The sequence below is a fragment of the Narcine bancroftii genome, chromosome 3 (genome assembly GCF_036971445.1).
Source record: "Narcine bancroftii isolate sNarBan1 chromosome 3, sNarBan1.hap1, whole genome shotgun sequence".
Taxonomy (NCBI): domain Eukaryota; kingdom Metazoa; phylum Chordata; class Chondrichthyes; order Torpediniformes; family Narcinidae; genus Narcine; species Narcine bancroftii.
Genome location: NC_091471.1, coordinates 26,761,276 through 26,777,324, shown reverse-complemented (window position 1 = coordinate 26,777,324; position 16,049 = coordinate 26,761,276). Strand labels below are relative to the sequence as shown.

The following is a 16,049-nucleotide window of genomic DNA, read 5'->3' as shown; positions in this document are numbered from 1 at the left end:
TTTTCTAATTGTGGGTAGCTGTTCCTCTGTTAAGCATCCTTAGAACCTCCATTGTTCCATCTGAATGTTGGATCCTGTTAAATAACTTGGAGGGAGAACTCAGCTGAGCTAGATTGTAATATTGTCACATTTCTCTCCCAGTCTGAAAACGGATCAAAGAGCACTTCAAACCTGCTAGATGATATCTTTGCTTCGCTAGTGCAGAGCAAGCCAAATGACGGCTCAAAGACCCCAAACGCTGCGGCTGATGCCAGAGAACTGTTGAGGCCCTCATCGGGCAAGCTGACCATTTTGGACTCTGACACCCCTCATACCTGGTACTGCGGTGGCCGCGTGCTCTGTCTGCAAGATCCCAGCAACAAGAACAACTGGAATATTTTCAGGGAGTGCTGGAAGCAAGGACACGTAAGTGTGGTGCCTGAAACATTTTGCAGGCAAACATCTAGAGCCCAGTGCCAATTTGGTTGAATTTTATTTTCTCTGATAGAATTGTAATGAGTAAAGCAGATAAGTTTCTGTGATGCTTCCAAAGAGGCATTGAGAAAAGAAAAACTGGAATGGTTTCAGGGAAGAGGGATTTCAGCTGCAATGTGAGAATGGAGAAACAGAGGGTTGAAAGATTTGAGAGGGCTCTATGAGACCATGACTGAACTTGACAGGGTAAATGAGGTGAAGCCACTCCTGCAAACGGACAGTTCACGGTCACAAGAGCACAGATTATGGCCATAGGAGGAGAACAAAAGACCCTTGTGTTTATGGTCCAGAGTTTGTTGCCTATATGGGTCATGGAAATGGAATCCATCAAGTCTTTCAAGGGGAAATTGGATAGACAAGTGCTTTGCAGAGCAATGGTCATAGGACTGGGTCTGTAAGAATTGTTGTACCAGAAACCAGCATAGATTTCTTGGGTTGAATGGCCTTCTGTGATTCGCTATTGCTGAGGAGTATGAGATTGACATTGCAGGCCCTTCTGTAGAGCCTCAACTCATGCTCCTGAGGAACTTTTCTCTTGAACTATCTTCAATTGTGAATACTTATTTACCTTTTCTTTTATATTTATTATCTTTTTTTGTTTTGGCATATTGTGGAAATATAAAGTAGATGATGTATCTTGTGAGGTTGTTTGGCAGCAACAAATAAAGATTTTGGCCCATCTGCACTGTACTTGCATAATATCTCTCATCACTCCTTTCCCACTGCCCCACCGTAAGTCCTACCTCTTTCTCCTTTTCGATTTGCAAGTTTGCTTTCTGTGCACCTGCCTGCAAGGTGCATGCATGTATTTCTTGAGACACCTGTGAATTTGTGTAATTATAATTCACACTCCTGAGCATTGCCTCCTGTGGTGCTGTATAATTTGAGTACTTAGTGCTTTTGCAAAGAGATTGATTCGTTTTCATTTGCACAATTCAAACTTGCTGTTGCATCACTAGAAATACCCACTTTCCTTGGCCCCATCTCTTCTGGTAAAGATCTATCAGCCTCTCTGATTTAGATAAGCCTCTACATTTTTGGAGAGCCCATTATCTTATGGTGGAGAAATTTCCCTATGCAGCATTTTTCTGATTTTCTTGTCCTTTTTCTAGATCGGCAAATGTTCCTTTTTGTGTACCTTGCCAGTTCCTTTAAACTAAAACCCACAATCACATCACCGTTTAGCATTGTATATTTTGGAGAATATTACCTTTGAGTCAGGATGGAGGCCAGTGACGAGCGGTGGGCCTCAGGGAATCGGTGTTGGGTCCTTTGTTGTTCATTATTTACATTAATGATATGGATGATGGGGTGGTAAATTGGGTGAGTAAATATGCAGACGATACAAAAATAGAAGGAGTTGTTGATAGTGAGGAGGGTTTTCGTGGTCTGCAGAAGGATTTGGACTGCTTGGAAGAGTGGACTGAAAGATAGCAGATGGAGTTTAATGTATGAGATGCTTAATTTTGGGAAGAATAACCAAAATAGGACATATGCAGTGAAAGGGGAGGGCATTGAGGAATGCAGAGGGATCCTGGAATAACGGTTCATTGTTCCTTGAAGGTGGATTCCCATGTAGATAGGGTGGTGAAGAAAGCTTTTGGTATGCTGGCCTTTATAAATCCTAGCATAGAATATAGGAGCTTGGAGGTGATGTTGAGTTGTTTAAGGCATTGGTGAGGCCAGGTTTGGAGTATTGTGTGCAGTTCTGGTCTCCAAATTATAGGAAGGATATAAGTAAGGTAGAGAGGGTGCAAATAAGGTTTACTAAAATGCTGTCTGGATTGCAGTATCTCGAATACGGAGAAAGATTGAGTAGATTAGGACTTAATTCATTGGAGTGTAGAAGGTTGAGAGGGGATTTGATAGAGGCATTTAAAATTGAGGGGGATAGATAGATGTAAATAGGCTCTTTCCCCTGAGGGTAGGGGAGATTGGAACAAGGGGTCATAAGTTAAGGGTTAGGGGGCAAAACTTTAGAAGTAACATCAGAGGAAGCTTCTTCACTCAGAGAGTGGTGGCTGAGTGGAATGACCTTCCAGAAGAGGTGGCTGAAGCAAGGTCAATTTTGTCATTTAAGGAAAAGTTCGATAGGTGCATGGATGTGAAGTGATTGGACGGTAAGTGGGACTAGAGATCACTTAAATCAGTACAGACTAGAGGGGCCGAGATGGCCTGTTTCTGTACTGTAATTGTTATATGGTTATATGTATTGAAATCTATTTTCCACAATTTTGCCCAGCTTTGAGTTATTCTGTGGGCAAATAGGCTTGTCTATCTTTCCCTTTTTGCTTCAGTCATCTTTAACCATGTATTTTAATCATGTATTGCTTCTTGTTTAGATGATTTGTTGTTCCAACCTTTCTATCTTATTCCTGTGAACCAGATAGGGTTTTGTGTTAATGGCACAAGATAAGTTCGTTATCATGTTCAAGGCGGAAGGAGTACTAATTGTTACTTCCACTGTTCATTGTTCTGTTGACTTTATTGCTCTGACCTAAGGCCTGATTTTTCTTTTGTCCTTGTTTAGCCAGTAATTGTATCCGGAGTCCACACAAAGCTCCGCGAGGACCTGTGGAAGCCTGAAGCATTTGGGAAAGAGTTTGGAGAGCAGGATGCTGACCTGGTTGACTGTAGAACCAACACTATTATTTCTGGTGCAAAGATCCGAGACTTTTGGGATGGATTTGAGGACCTTTCACGTAAATATTTTTTAAATAAAAATTTGTATTTTATCAAAGGACTTTCCAGCCAGTAAAGTATATGAAGTTCCAGTTGAAGTAGTCAAAGACAATGTGATCAAACAATAATCATGGCTTTTATTAATAGAAAATAACGGTACGATAATGCACAGCCAATGTTCGTACAGCAAGGCTCGCCAGAGGGGGGAGACAGGCTCCACAGTCTCCCCCCAGCAGAAGAAGGGTTCAAATCAAAAGGACAGTTGCTAACATGGATATCATGTTTGCCATTGAGATACTCTAACAGGCAAAATACGCCAGTATCTAGCAAGCAATTGAAATATAATGAGATGTTTACGAAACAGGTTGTTTACGAATTCTAGTTGATTTTCTAATTGGAACAGATTGCTTTATAACCTTGGGAACTGAATCAGGCTCTGGATCCGTAGTATGGGAACGTTGGACTTCTGGACCTGCTCAAGAATCGCCAGCGTGATGCAGTGGAGCCTCAGCATGGCCATCTGAAAGCTTACTAGGGGTCACAGGTGGGGGGGGGGGGGTGGGGAGGGGTGAGTCCAACCTCTCATGCTCACTCTGAGTAGAGGTGTGAGGAAGGGGCAAACCAGGTGGGGCCAGATCTCTTAGGGGTACTGTCTTGGGTAAACTTATACCTCTCATTTTGTTCGTTTTAGATTGGTCACAGTGTTTGAGCTACCGAAAGAAAATAGACACACACACCGAGAGCAGTTCAGTTTATACAAGGCTTTATTACTAAATCTAAAAGCTGAATTCACACTACAATATGCAAGCCCTTCCCAATTATACTTATCAATGCCTTGACTGGTCCCAACTGCCGAAGCGAGGCAATGACTGCACACTTGTAGTAGGTTGTCGGGGCGCCGGTAGCAGCTTCTCCACCTCCCTCGACCGGGACGTTAGCTGGTCTCTTGAAGTTCTTCTTGCTGAGAGATGTTGCCACCTCTTGGAGAGTCTCAAACTTCAGCAGTGGGACCATGGCTTATATTACCCAAAAGTTGTTTACTTCAGATCTTATCTCTTTGAACAAATGATTTAATTATCTTCAAGGTCTCCTGACAGTCTGCGACCAACAAATGTAAACTGCTCTGGGCCTCATAAGTGTAAATCACCAGCAGAAAAATTAGCAGCTATGAATATTGACCAGTTCATCGCGAACCCTTCCGTGGTTAATTTAAAAATGGCTAAAAAGTCAGAACTGATAGTTGGCAAGTTAAAACTTCTTACAGTAAGAACTGGAATGAAAAAAAAGGAAATTGCCTGAAAGATTGTTACGCACTATGTAGGAAAGGGGTTATTTGAAGAAGCTGCATTAGAACAGTTTCCAAAGGAGAAAACTTCAGAAGAAGTAAAGTTGGCTTTGAGAAAACTAGAGGAAAAAAGAGAGCCAGAAAGGAAAGCCGAACGGGAAGTAGTAAGGCAGGCAGAAATAGAGGAGAGAGAGAAAGAACAGAAGCATGATTTAGAACTAGCTAAATTAAAGCTGACCCTAATGCAAAGAGAGGGAGAAGCCCAAATCCCACGTGCTGGCCAGGAAGAGAGGTTTCTGGTCAGTAGAGAAGTGAGGTTAGTTCTTCCATTTGAGGAAGCTGAAATAGACTAGTATTTTCAGCATTTTGAGAAAGTAGCTGTAAATTTAAAATGGCCACCAGACCAGTGGTCACTCCTGCTACAAAGTGTTGTTAAAGGGAAGGCCCAACAGGTGTACTCGTGTCTCACTGTACCACAAGCAGCTGATTATGAATTTGTAAAGCAGGCTATACTCCAATCTTATGAAGTAGTCCCAGAGGCTTAAAGACAAAAGTTCAGGAATTTAAAAAAAGCAACAACCCAATCTTACCTGGATTTTGCTTATAGGAAGGTTGTGTGTTTTGATCGGTGGTGTGCCGCAATGAAAGTAGAAAATAACTTTGATTTATTGAGGGAAGTCATTCTGATTGAGGAGATTAAAAATTGTGTTCCTGACGATTTTCAAGTGTTCTTGGCAGAGAAAAATCTAAAAACTTGGCAAGAATTGGCTAAATTCGCAGAGGAATATGCCTAAGTGGACACCAAGGAAATCCTTTCAAAGGAATACTGCTGATAATCTAACTAGAGTAGAATGAAAATCTAGAAGTGAGATTAAAGGAAGAGAAATGGGTGAAGGAAAAATTTTCGAGTGTTATTTGCCACTATTGTAAGAAGCACATAATAGAAAATTGTCCTGTACTGAAAAGAAAGAGAAAGGGGTGGTATCCACTGCCTGTGTTCAAAGTGAGAAAGTTAGGGATATTTTTAAACCATTCATGACTGAAGGTTTCATTTCAATTAAAGAAGGATCCAATCTAGTGCCAGTTAAAATCCTGTGGGATTCTGAAGCAGCCCAATCGCTTGTATTAAGCAACGTTTTGAATTTTGGTGAGGAGACCGATACTGGAGATGTGAATTTAATTAAAGACATTGTGGTGAAGCAGAGCCTACACTTTTGCATAGAATAGTGATGAAATCAGACTTAGTTAATGGCCCGGTTACGATAGGGATAAGATCAAGTCTGCCGATGGATGGAGTTTCTCTTTTGTTAGGGAATGATTTAGCAGAGCGTAAAGTCATACCTACGGTGAAACTACTAACTAAGCCATTGGTTTATGAGCCTGAAAAGGATTTGGAAATCTACCCTGTGTGCTATTACTAGAGCCATGTCTAGGAAAAAGGTAGAGGTAGAGAAGGTCTGTGATGATCCTGTAGTGGAGGCAAGCATTGAGGACAAACCTAAGGAACCAGCTTTGCTGTTGTCAAGAGAAGAATTATTAGCCAGACAAAAGCATGATCCTGATCTTGCTGGGATAAGAGATAAGATTCTGTCTAACCAGGAAATTGAAACTGTACCAGTAGGTTACTTTGTTCAAGATGGAATATTGATGAGAAAGTGGAGACCACAAGTAATACCCACCATTGAAAACTGGGCGGTAGTAAGGCAGGTTGTAATTCCCAAAACTTACAGGAATTAAATATTAAAGTTGGCTCATAATACATCTTTAGGAGGTCATGCTGGAGTGAAGAAGATGGTAGAAAAGATAAGGAAACAGTTTTATTGGCCAAAATTAAGAAAGGATGTTGTGAACGTTTGTAGAACCTGTCACACTTGTCAACTGGTGGGCAAGCCTAATCAAGGACCACCAGTGGCACCTTTACAACCCATCCCTGCTTTCAGGGAGCCCTTCTCAAAAGTTATAGTGGATTGTGTTGGCCCATTGCCAAAAACCAAAGCGGGAAATGAATATTTGTTGACACTCATGTGCACAGCTTCAAGGTTTCCAGAGGCTATTCCCCTGAGAAACATTAAAGCAAAGATGATTGTGAATCCTATGCTAACATTTTTCACACTGTTTGGCCTACCAAGGGAAATTCATTCAGACCAAGGGAGTAATTTTATGTCTGGAATATTTCAGCAGGTTGTTTATGAATTGGGAGCCCATCAAATTGTGTTGTCTACCTATTATCCTGAAAGTCAAGGGGCCTTGGAAAGGTTCCATTTAACTGTGAAAAATATGATGAGGGCTTATTGTGTGGAAAATAATAAGGATTGGAATAAAGGAATCCATTTGTTATTGTTTGCTTTTAGAGAGGCAACTCAGGAGTCTCTTGGCTTTAGTCTATTTGAGTTGGTGTTTGGTCACGAAGTCGGGTCCATTACTATTGTTGAAGGAACAGTGGATACATAATGATATACAATCAAATCTGTTGGATTATGTTTTCAAATTAAAAAATTTAAAATTTACATTAGGCTTGCGAGATGCCAAGGGAAAATTTAAAAACTGCTCAGGGAAAATGAAAATTCGGTATGATCAAAAAGCAAAAATTAGGGACATTAAACCAGGCGACAAATTATTGGTTTTGCTTTCAATGCAGTCAAACCCTTTGAGAGCTCAGTTTTCAGGACCATATAAGGTGAAATCAAAAATTGACCAGGTCACCAATGTCATTGATGCCTAATCGTCAAAGAGAGACACAGGTCTGTCACGTGAACATGCTTAAACCTTACTTTGAGAAAATGACTGAGGAGGAAACTAGGATTCCAACCAAGGTGCTAGTTATAGAGGAAAGTAAGGAGGAGATAAGTTTCGTGGAAGGTCATTGAGCACAGAAAGAGATAAGCCTCAGGCTGGAAAATTCTATTTTTTCGCAAAACTTAGACACCAAGTTAATGCATTTGACTAAATCAGAAAGGGAAGAAATGAAGACATTACTTATGAAATTTAAGGATATATTCCCAGATGTTCCAAGAACTACTGTCTTGTCATGATGTGGAGGTCAGTGATGCTAAGCCTATTAAGCCTATTAAGAGTTAATCAGGAAAAGAGCAGATTGTTGGATCAAGAGGTGGATTATATGCTCAAAAATGACATCATCTGAAAATCAAGTTCAAATTGGAGTTCACCCTGTGTTCTGGTGCCTAAGCCAGATGGCTCAATTAGGTTTTGTACAGATTATTGAAAGGTAAACATGGTGACAAAGACTGATGCGTTCCCTATTCCCAGAATAGATGATTGTATAGATAAGGTGTGGAAAGCTAAGTTTCTTACAAAGATTGATCTCTTAAAAGGATACTGGTATGTTCCTTTGACAGAGAAAGGCAGGGAGATTTCTGCATTTGTTACACCTTCGGGATTGTATAATGTTACGTCTTTCGGGATGAAAAATGCACCTGGCACATTTCAGAGAATGATTAATGCAGTAATTCAGGGTTTTGAGCACACAGGAGCCAAGATCGATGATTTAGTAATTAGTATGGATACATGGGAAGAACACATGCTTGAATTAGAGCAGTTATTTCAGAGACTGGTGGAAGCACACCTCACAGTGAATTTGGATAAGTGTGAGTTTGGACATGCCACTGTAAATTATCTGGGTTATGTGGTAGGACAGGGACAGGTGGTACCGGTTAGAGCAAAAGTATTGGCTATCACTGTGTTCCCTATCCCCGGTAATAAGAAAGCTCTTTGGAGATTTCTCGGTATGATTGGCTACTATCATAGATTTTGTAAAAACTTTGTAGAAATTGCACTCCCATTAACAAAACTACTTGGAAAGAAGAAAAATTTATCTGGTCAGATGTATGCCAGGAAGCGTTTTGAACTTAAAGGCCATTTTATGCTATCAGTCTGTACTTTTGTCCCCTAACTTTGAAAAGCCATTCTTTTTAGCTGTGGATGCCAGTGACGAAGCGATTGGTGCTGTACTGTTACAGAAGAAGGATGATGATGAAGTAGAACATCCTATTTCGTACTTCTCAAAAAAGTTTACCAACCATCAACAAAATTATTCAACCATTGAGAAGGAGTTATTGGCATTTGTTTTAGCATTGCAACATTTTGATGTGTATATTTGTACTGCTCAAAAACCGTTAACAATATATACTGATCATAATCCATTAGTTTTTCTGTCTAAAATGAAAAATAACAGACGGTTATTGAATTGGAGCTTACAAGAGTATGATTTAATTATTACACACATAAAGGGGACAGATAATGTAATAGCAGATTGTTTGTCAAAATGTTAATCTGGGTAGATATGAATCTAATCACATACTTATTGTAAAAAAAATGGAGTGTTTATTTTATTTATGTAATATTTCCATTAATTGTTAAAAATTTGTTCTTGTGGACCAAATTTTTCATTTTTAGCAGGGCAGGTGTTACAGAGTTCTGTGTTGTGTATTGGCCTATGTGTTGTGTGGTTTTATGTTAAAAAGTGACAGTTTGTCTTAGAGAGCCACGGTGAAGCTGGATTGCTGAGAGAGTGGGAGACAGACTGAACATGTGCAGAAAATTATCTAAAAATTTCTGGACTTGGATGATAAACCAAGTTTAAATTGCTGTGGAGTGGAAGGAGGCCTAGTGCATGAGTCATGGTCTGGAGGACAGTTTAGAATGTTGGGATTTCAAAGCGGATGAACATTCTGAAGGCAGCCAGAAGGATCCGGACCAAATCAGTTGTTCCTCTCTCTGCAAGAAACACAAGACAACTTCAAATTTTGTGCTCTTTCTCAAAGATCTTTTGGCTTCAGTTTACCAAACAAACTGAATTTTGTTTATGATCTTTGCTTCAGTTGAGATCGAAGTTTTGTGAGTCTTGTTTTGTGTCTAAGTTTTTCTGTGGGCTCGTTGGAAATATAACTTAGACTTTAATTACATATGTTATATTTAGGCTGGGGAGTTTATTAGCTTAACGCTGTTATAGAAATTTGCATAGTAACCAGTGGGCATTGTTATAAAAGGGGGGGATTTGAATTAAAGTTTGAAGGTGAATTTTTTGTTAATAAAGTAATTGTTAATTTTTACCCCAGTGTGATATGCCTTCTTTGTGGTTGCTGGTTTGATCTTGTAACAAATGGATCTCCATTTAAAAACTGTAATTTCCTTCTTATAAACCATATGAACCTTGTTGCTGCACTAACAGGGCAGATATTTCATTATGTTTTGCTACGAGTGATATATTGTTTTGTCCACCATGGCTTGCGACTGGTTGTCTTGAGGTGAATGGAGAAAACTGATCTTGAACTCGTGCCATAGGTATAGGACCATGGCTTGTAAGTGATGGCATTAATGGGAATCGTTAGGTTATAAGTTATGGCATTGGAGGAGATCCTTGACTTGTACTTGTTCTCCAGCAACATGAAGAAACATCAATGGTTAACTATGGTTAACTCGCATGGTTGAACTTTTTTGAAATCTCCCCTTTCGAGAAGATCTGCAGTGATTGAATGTTGCTAGTTCTTTCCATCGTTGTAGTTTGAGCACGAGCACCACACCCATGGCTCCATGCTCGAGTATATTTATTTCTTGTAGCTGCTTTACTCATTGCTCTGCTGGAAGTTTAGGTGCTTTGGGTATGTCACTCTGAGTGACAAATTTTGCAGAAGCCTGAGCTAATGCTTTCACTTTGGCCATATTATTCCACAACCTCTAGTCTTTTGTCTGTTCAATAATTTATTTTGTTCTTCATTAGCTGTTTGTAACCTTTTAAGTTGCTCTTCTTGCTCCAATTGCTGTTTCTTGATTTGAACCTCCTTATCCTCTAAAGCACATCCTTTCTCCAACCACTGTTGTTGTACACGGACAGTGGCCAAGTCTGCTTGAAGCACACAAGGCTGCACTTGTTCTAGAGGCCTTTGAAGATCTTTCTGTGCACATAACCTTGGAAATACTATCATCAGAATTCACATTTGAACTTTCAGATACCACTGATTGAGTCTCTATCTTCTGCATTTCGCTTGGTACAGCACCAGTGGGACTTTGCAACATACATTCATCTATTCCAGTTCCACTCGCCTTTAAGCCAGCTATCGAGGCCTACAGTTCTTTGACAGAGTCCTCTTCTTGCATGGTAGTTGAAGCTGTTCCTTCTTTGGCTACTGGCTCCAACCTCCTGCTAAGTGTTGTCGGTCCACCTTGCTGGCTCAACTCATTATCAAACAGTTCTTTTAGAGGAGCTGTTTGCTTGAAGTCTTTAGCCCGACGAGACTTCTTCCTATCCATTTTGGGTTCTTCACACTGCAACCTGGCTTCTGCCCTGGCTTCTCCTGGTTCCTGGGAACTGTAAAATTTGTATCTTACGTGGTTCCTTTAGAGAATTGTTGCTGACTGAATTGCCTTTGTGATTATTACACGTTTTTTTTTATCTGATGTTGTTTATAATAATATACTTCTGGGATTCCTGCCAATTCTGCTGCCAAAGCTCTGGCTTATCTATTCAAGGTTGCGGGTGTCTTGGCTCAATTTCAAACTGTGCAATTCATAGACAGGTTCTCATGCTTTCTGGAATATTCTATTATTACAGAATAGATACGTAGATGCCTCTTGCTTTAAATTAAGTTGTTAATTCACGATCCTTCCATACAGTTTACAATTAAATTTTTCTTTGGATCAAAATATAGTTGACACCTTCCTTATTCTAATATATCCTAATTTCAAAGTATCATCTTCCAAAAGCATAAACTGCAATACTCCAAATTTTGATCTCTTTAATCCAATATATCCAACTCTCTGGCTGTTACTTTATGTAGCTTTAATTCGTTGATAAAACAGATAAATATTTTGCATAGCTTTGCATTAAGACTTTCATAATGATGAGTAACAAAGCATTTGCTGTATGATAAAGATATAAAATGTATATAAAGAAACTCAAACTTTAAAGAGATACATAACGATATGTGGAGATATTTAGCTTTTAAAAAAAATAACCTTATTTAAAGAGACAAGAAATTTCTCGGGCTCACACTTCCTCTACATCTCGTTGAATAATGAGCAAGCCATTAGTCTGGCAGGGTCGTAAAGTTGTCTGTTGCTGGAAATGAACTTTGCTGCTTTGGCATTGTTCCCATCTTGTGCCCATTGTCTTGAGATACTCTTTACTTGGAGAGTCTAATCAATGAACAATACCACATGTAATGAATCTTCAACTGAATGAAGATTGTTAGGTCATGTATAATGCAAGACTAGCTCAAGTGAGGCCATGTCAAGATGCTTAACTGTAAACTCTTTCTTAGGGCGCCTTGCAACAAAAGAGAGGGAACCAATGGCTTTAAAGTTGAAGGACTGGCCTCCAGGAGAGGATTTCAGGGACATGATGCTTTCGAGGTAAGCAACTTAATCGGCTTCTAAAGATGTTAACGAATTGGTTATACAATACTGCAGGAATGTTACCGTTGAGGGCTGTTACTTGAAGGGGATGGTTGCCACATTGAAATGATATGTCAGTTGTGAGAGAATCCAAAAATCTAATGGAACCACAATCTGTGACAAATCAACAAGTGGTTTCCTCTGCACTCTCTCCCAGGTTTGAAGATCTGATGAATAACCTACCTCTACCTGAATATACCAAGAGAGACGGCAAGTTGAATCTGGCTTCCAGGCTACCAGACTTTTTTGTGAGACCCGATTTGGGACCAAAAATGTACAATGCTTATGGTAAGTGATCTGTATGTTCCTGTCCAAACTTTGTGCTTGGATTTGCAAGGATGTAAAAGTTTTAGGTCCTTGCTACAAATGGGCACATCTCTTCCCTCTGTTTAGGCTTGTTATCAGCAGAAGATAGAAAGGTTGGAACAACAAATCTTCACTTGGATGTCTCCGATGCTGCTAATGTCATGGTGTATGTGGGAATCCCCAGTGGCCAGCCCAATCATGAAGAAGGTGAGTACCCAATGTTACCACAACCCTAATCTTGTACGTCCCTATGTTAATTTAGTGGGATTGATTACATGCTTCTGTTTTGGCATTCACCTTGGCTAATTTAGCATGCCAGTATCAACAGGAAATTTACTGGGGCAAATATTTCTTTTCAAATGCACTCACAATTTTAATTTAACAATTTGCAAAGAACCAATGATTCATTAGGTGGATGTTGGGCCAAGCTCATAGCCACAGCCTTGCAAATGATTCTGTCCTGTGTAAGGATGTCTGCTTGGGTTAGGTATGAGGGCTACTTGGATTTCATATCTGTATCTTGAATAAAACTAAAATCCAGGTAAATGTATCATGCATATTACGATCAGTTGCAGTAGTTCTCTTGCTCCTATTTGATTATGTTTCTTTCCATAGAAATTTTGAAGACCATGGAGGATGGAGATGTAGATGAATTAACAATAAAGCGTTTCACAAAAGCTAATGAAAGGCCTGGTGCTTTGTGGCACATTTACTCAGCCAAAGATGCAGAGAAGATCCGAGATCTGCTAAAGAAGGTGATTGGGAATAGAGGAGCAGACATACTGCTATTGGGATTGTGATGTGATCTCTATGATGACCTAAAATGGGTGGCAACAGAGGCAATATGTTTCAAGCTGTCATCTGTTTCATATTCTTCATTATTCATGCCTTTCCATTCCTTCAACCCTATTTTAGCCAAATGAATGCTCTTCTTGATTAACCCTTCAATCCTTCGATGATTTCTTGTCACCACTTTTCTTTGATTGTCTCTTACAAAAGTACATTTCTTTCTTTTTCTCTGGCTCCAGTTTAATTTTCCACCATCTGCCTTGGTGATATCTTGCTATCCCTAGAAATATCCCTACCGTATATCAAGAAAAAGAAGGAAAAGGGGAAAAAGCTGCCATCAACAATTTAGTGCAATCAAGATAAAGAAATAAAAATATTAAATTACTGATAAGGAATGCAAATTAAATACAAAATATTTAATAAATAAACTATCTGGGCATTTAAATAATTCAAATAAGGCTGCCAACTATCTATAAACATGTTCTATTTATTTCTAAGATTACAAGTCATTTTTTCCATTTTCCAACGATCAATATGTAAGAGGGAATTGGATTTCCAAGTTAATGCTATACATTTTCTGGCTAATGCCAAAGTGATTTTAATAAATTTGGATTTACTTTTGGGGAAGTAGATATTCATGACAGCCAAATTCCCCAAAAGGAACAAATCCAGATCAAGAAGGAAGTCCACCCCCATAATTTTCATTAATATTTCCCCCAAATTTATCCATAAAGGTCTTAATTTCATACATAACCAGGAACAATGTATAAATGTACTAATATCTATGCCACACCTTAAACACATATTTGAGATTTCCAATTTACTATTATGTAACTTTTGAGGTGTGAGATATAGTTGATGTAAAAAATTGAAATGTATCATTCTCTATCTTGCATTATAAGAGCTGTCATACTATCTTGCATTATAAGAGCTGTCATACTATCTAAGCATTGTTGATCAATTACAATGCCCAAATCTGATTTCCGTCTCTCTGAAAACAATGTAACCCAGGGGTTCTCAAACATTTTAGATTGTTGATCCCTTCAGGGACAATGTGGTCCCTCATCAACCCCCAGGCATGGAATCCAGGAGCTGGCAGGGGGACTGGACGGGGTCCGCAGGCCGTGTGTAATCAGCTGGCTCATGCGCCATGAGGGGGAAACGAGACGATGGTGTGGGGGGGGTGTGGGAGCGGCTACAAGGAGGCGCTATTTTAAATTGCCCCCCCCCCCCCAAGATGGTCCCATGAACCCCTGGGATTGATATTGATCACTTTGGAGACCCCTATGTAACCAGTTTTTGGGCTTTGATCTTGGAGCAGGAAGTACATAGTAGAAATAAATTTAGTTGCATTCCCCTTCATGGGTGGAGAGTGGTGGGGGGGGGGGGGTGGTGGGGTGGGAGAACTAATGGAGTTGTTCAAGTGAACCGGCACAGACTCGAAGGGCCGATATGGCCTGTTCCCACGTTGTAAACTATTATATGGTTATAAATTAGGACCTCCATGTCTGTGCACATTGGTAGGGCCAATTATGGTCTCAACTTATCCTTTTTTAAAAAAAAATCATAATTGAAGATAGAAGAATGTTCTATTAGTCAAATTATATTTATTTTTTAGTTTCTCAAAAGATATGAATTGACTGTTGATTGTAACAATCTTCATTTTGGTACCAGGTGTTTAAAATTTTATTCCCCAAAGTCATGGGTATTATTTTGAAATAAAGGCATCTTTGAGGATATTCCCTCTTGTTGGGATGTCACTGGTCTGACTTTGCATCAGATGTCTCTTTCAGCCAACTCAAAGACAATTCAACTTGATCCTGTCCTTCAACCTTCCACTTCTTACCCTGGAGCCAATGTGTGTAATCTGTTACACAACCAAGATGTTCATAGGTTTGGGACTATGCCTATTAATCCCTTTTATTAGTGTGTGAGTGTTCAGCCATCCTTTCAAGTCGTGCATTCCAAACTCAAACTCAAACCCAACGTTGAAGGGGGTGGGAGAGGGAAACCTTGAAGCGCATCTCCTTCATACTATTTTATCTTTCTCCACCCTACTCAGACTTTTCCAAATCTTGCCACATTACTGAGACCAATAAAGTACTCCTATGGGATAGATTGGACACTGACCCCAGGATGTCCTCAAACACCACATCATCCAGGCAGTTCCTATTCCTTGTGCCCTCCTTTGACTGGCTCTTGGTCATCCTGTCCTGAAGGAATGGCTTTCTGTCTCAGCATCCTGAAAGTATCTTCCTGAAATGCTCTCCTCCTCAACACTTCCCTGCTTTAAAAACTACAAAAATTATCTGTGGATACTTTTACTTCATTAAGTTATTTTGCAAGACGGTGTTGATTGTTCTCTTTGTGCCTTTCTGGTTGTCACTTCAATTCTTTGGAGTAATTTGGGTGATCCTCTTGGTTGCTTAACAGTTTACGTCAGTAATAGTGCTGCCACAGTCACTTGAATAATGCATCAGGTCTTGATTTTGAGAAACCAGCAGTGAGAACCAGTGTGCAGAATTGTTCATCAGTGTATCTTTATAAGTTTTGTTCTTTGCTGGTGTAAAAGAGGTACTGGAATTGAATCTTTTTATAAGGCTCCTTTTCTGTGTGTTTTCACGTGGACAGAATAGGATATGGGATATGGACTGCTCACCCCAATTGTCCAATGGTGAAGTTACAGCCTAATTTCAGACTCAACTTGAATGGAAGTTGTTTGTGTCAACTGGCTGCACATTCACTGATCTAATAACACACCCTCTGCAGTTTAATGTGAGACTTTGTTGAATTCAAGCTCAGTCCTTTATTGGCTTAGGTGCTGAGCAGGTGTTGGTGTTTGTGAGATTTTTGGAAATGCTAAGTAGGGTCATGCAGCATCTCTGGAAAACACAGTTAATGTTCTGATTGAGATCTGTAACTCATCCGAGCCACCAAACATTTACCAGGTAATTTGTTTTAGAAAGTGCACTCCAATGTTTTGCCACAGTTCAGATTCCATTAAAAAAACTCCTTGACTTTGGTGTCTTGCATCTACTCAAGGATGTTATTAGGATTAGAGAACTTCAGTTACAACATAGGCTGGGACTTTTATCTCTGGAAT

At 39.7% G+C, this 16,049-nt stretch overlaps 1 protein-coding gene across 5 annotated transcripts in view; it reads left to right on the top strand.

The window, feature by feature from the left end:
• The window catches only part of LOC138757027 (lysine-specific demethylase 3A-like), a 107,177-nt gene that overhangs the window by 86,507 nt on the left and 4,621 nt on the right, over window positions 1–16,049 (top strand). For all 5 annotated transcript variants that reach the window (XM_069923640.1, XM_069923637.1, XM_069923636.1 and 2 more), the window contains exons 18-23: window positions 142–405; window positions 3,005–3,176; window positions 11,719–11,809; window positions 12,009–12,139; window positions 12,245–12,364; window positions 12,773–12,912. In XM_069923640.1, coding sequence (XP_069779741.1) covers window positions 142–405; window positions 3,005–3,176; window positions 11,719–11,809; window positions 12,009–12,139; window positions 12,245–12,364; window positions 12,773–12,912 — 918 coding nt within the window. The remainder of the gene's footprint in view (window positions 1–141; window positions 406–3,004; window positions 3,177–11,718; window positions 11,810–12,008; window positions 12,140–12,244; window positions 12,365–12,772; window positions 12,913–16,049) is intronic.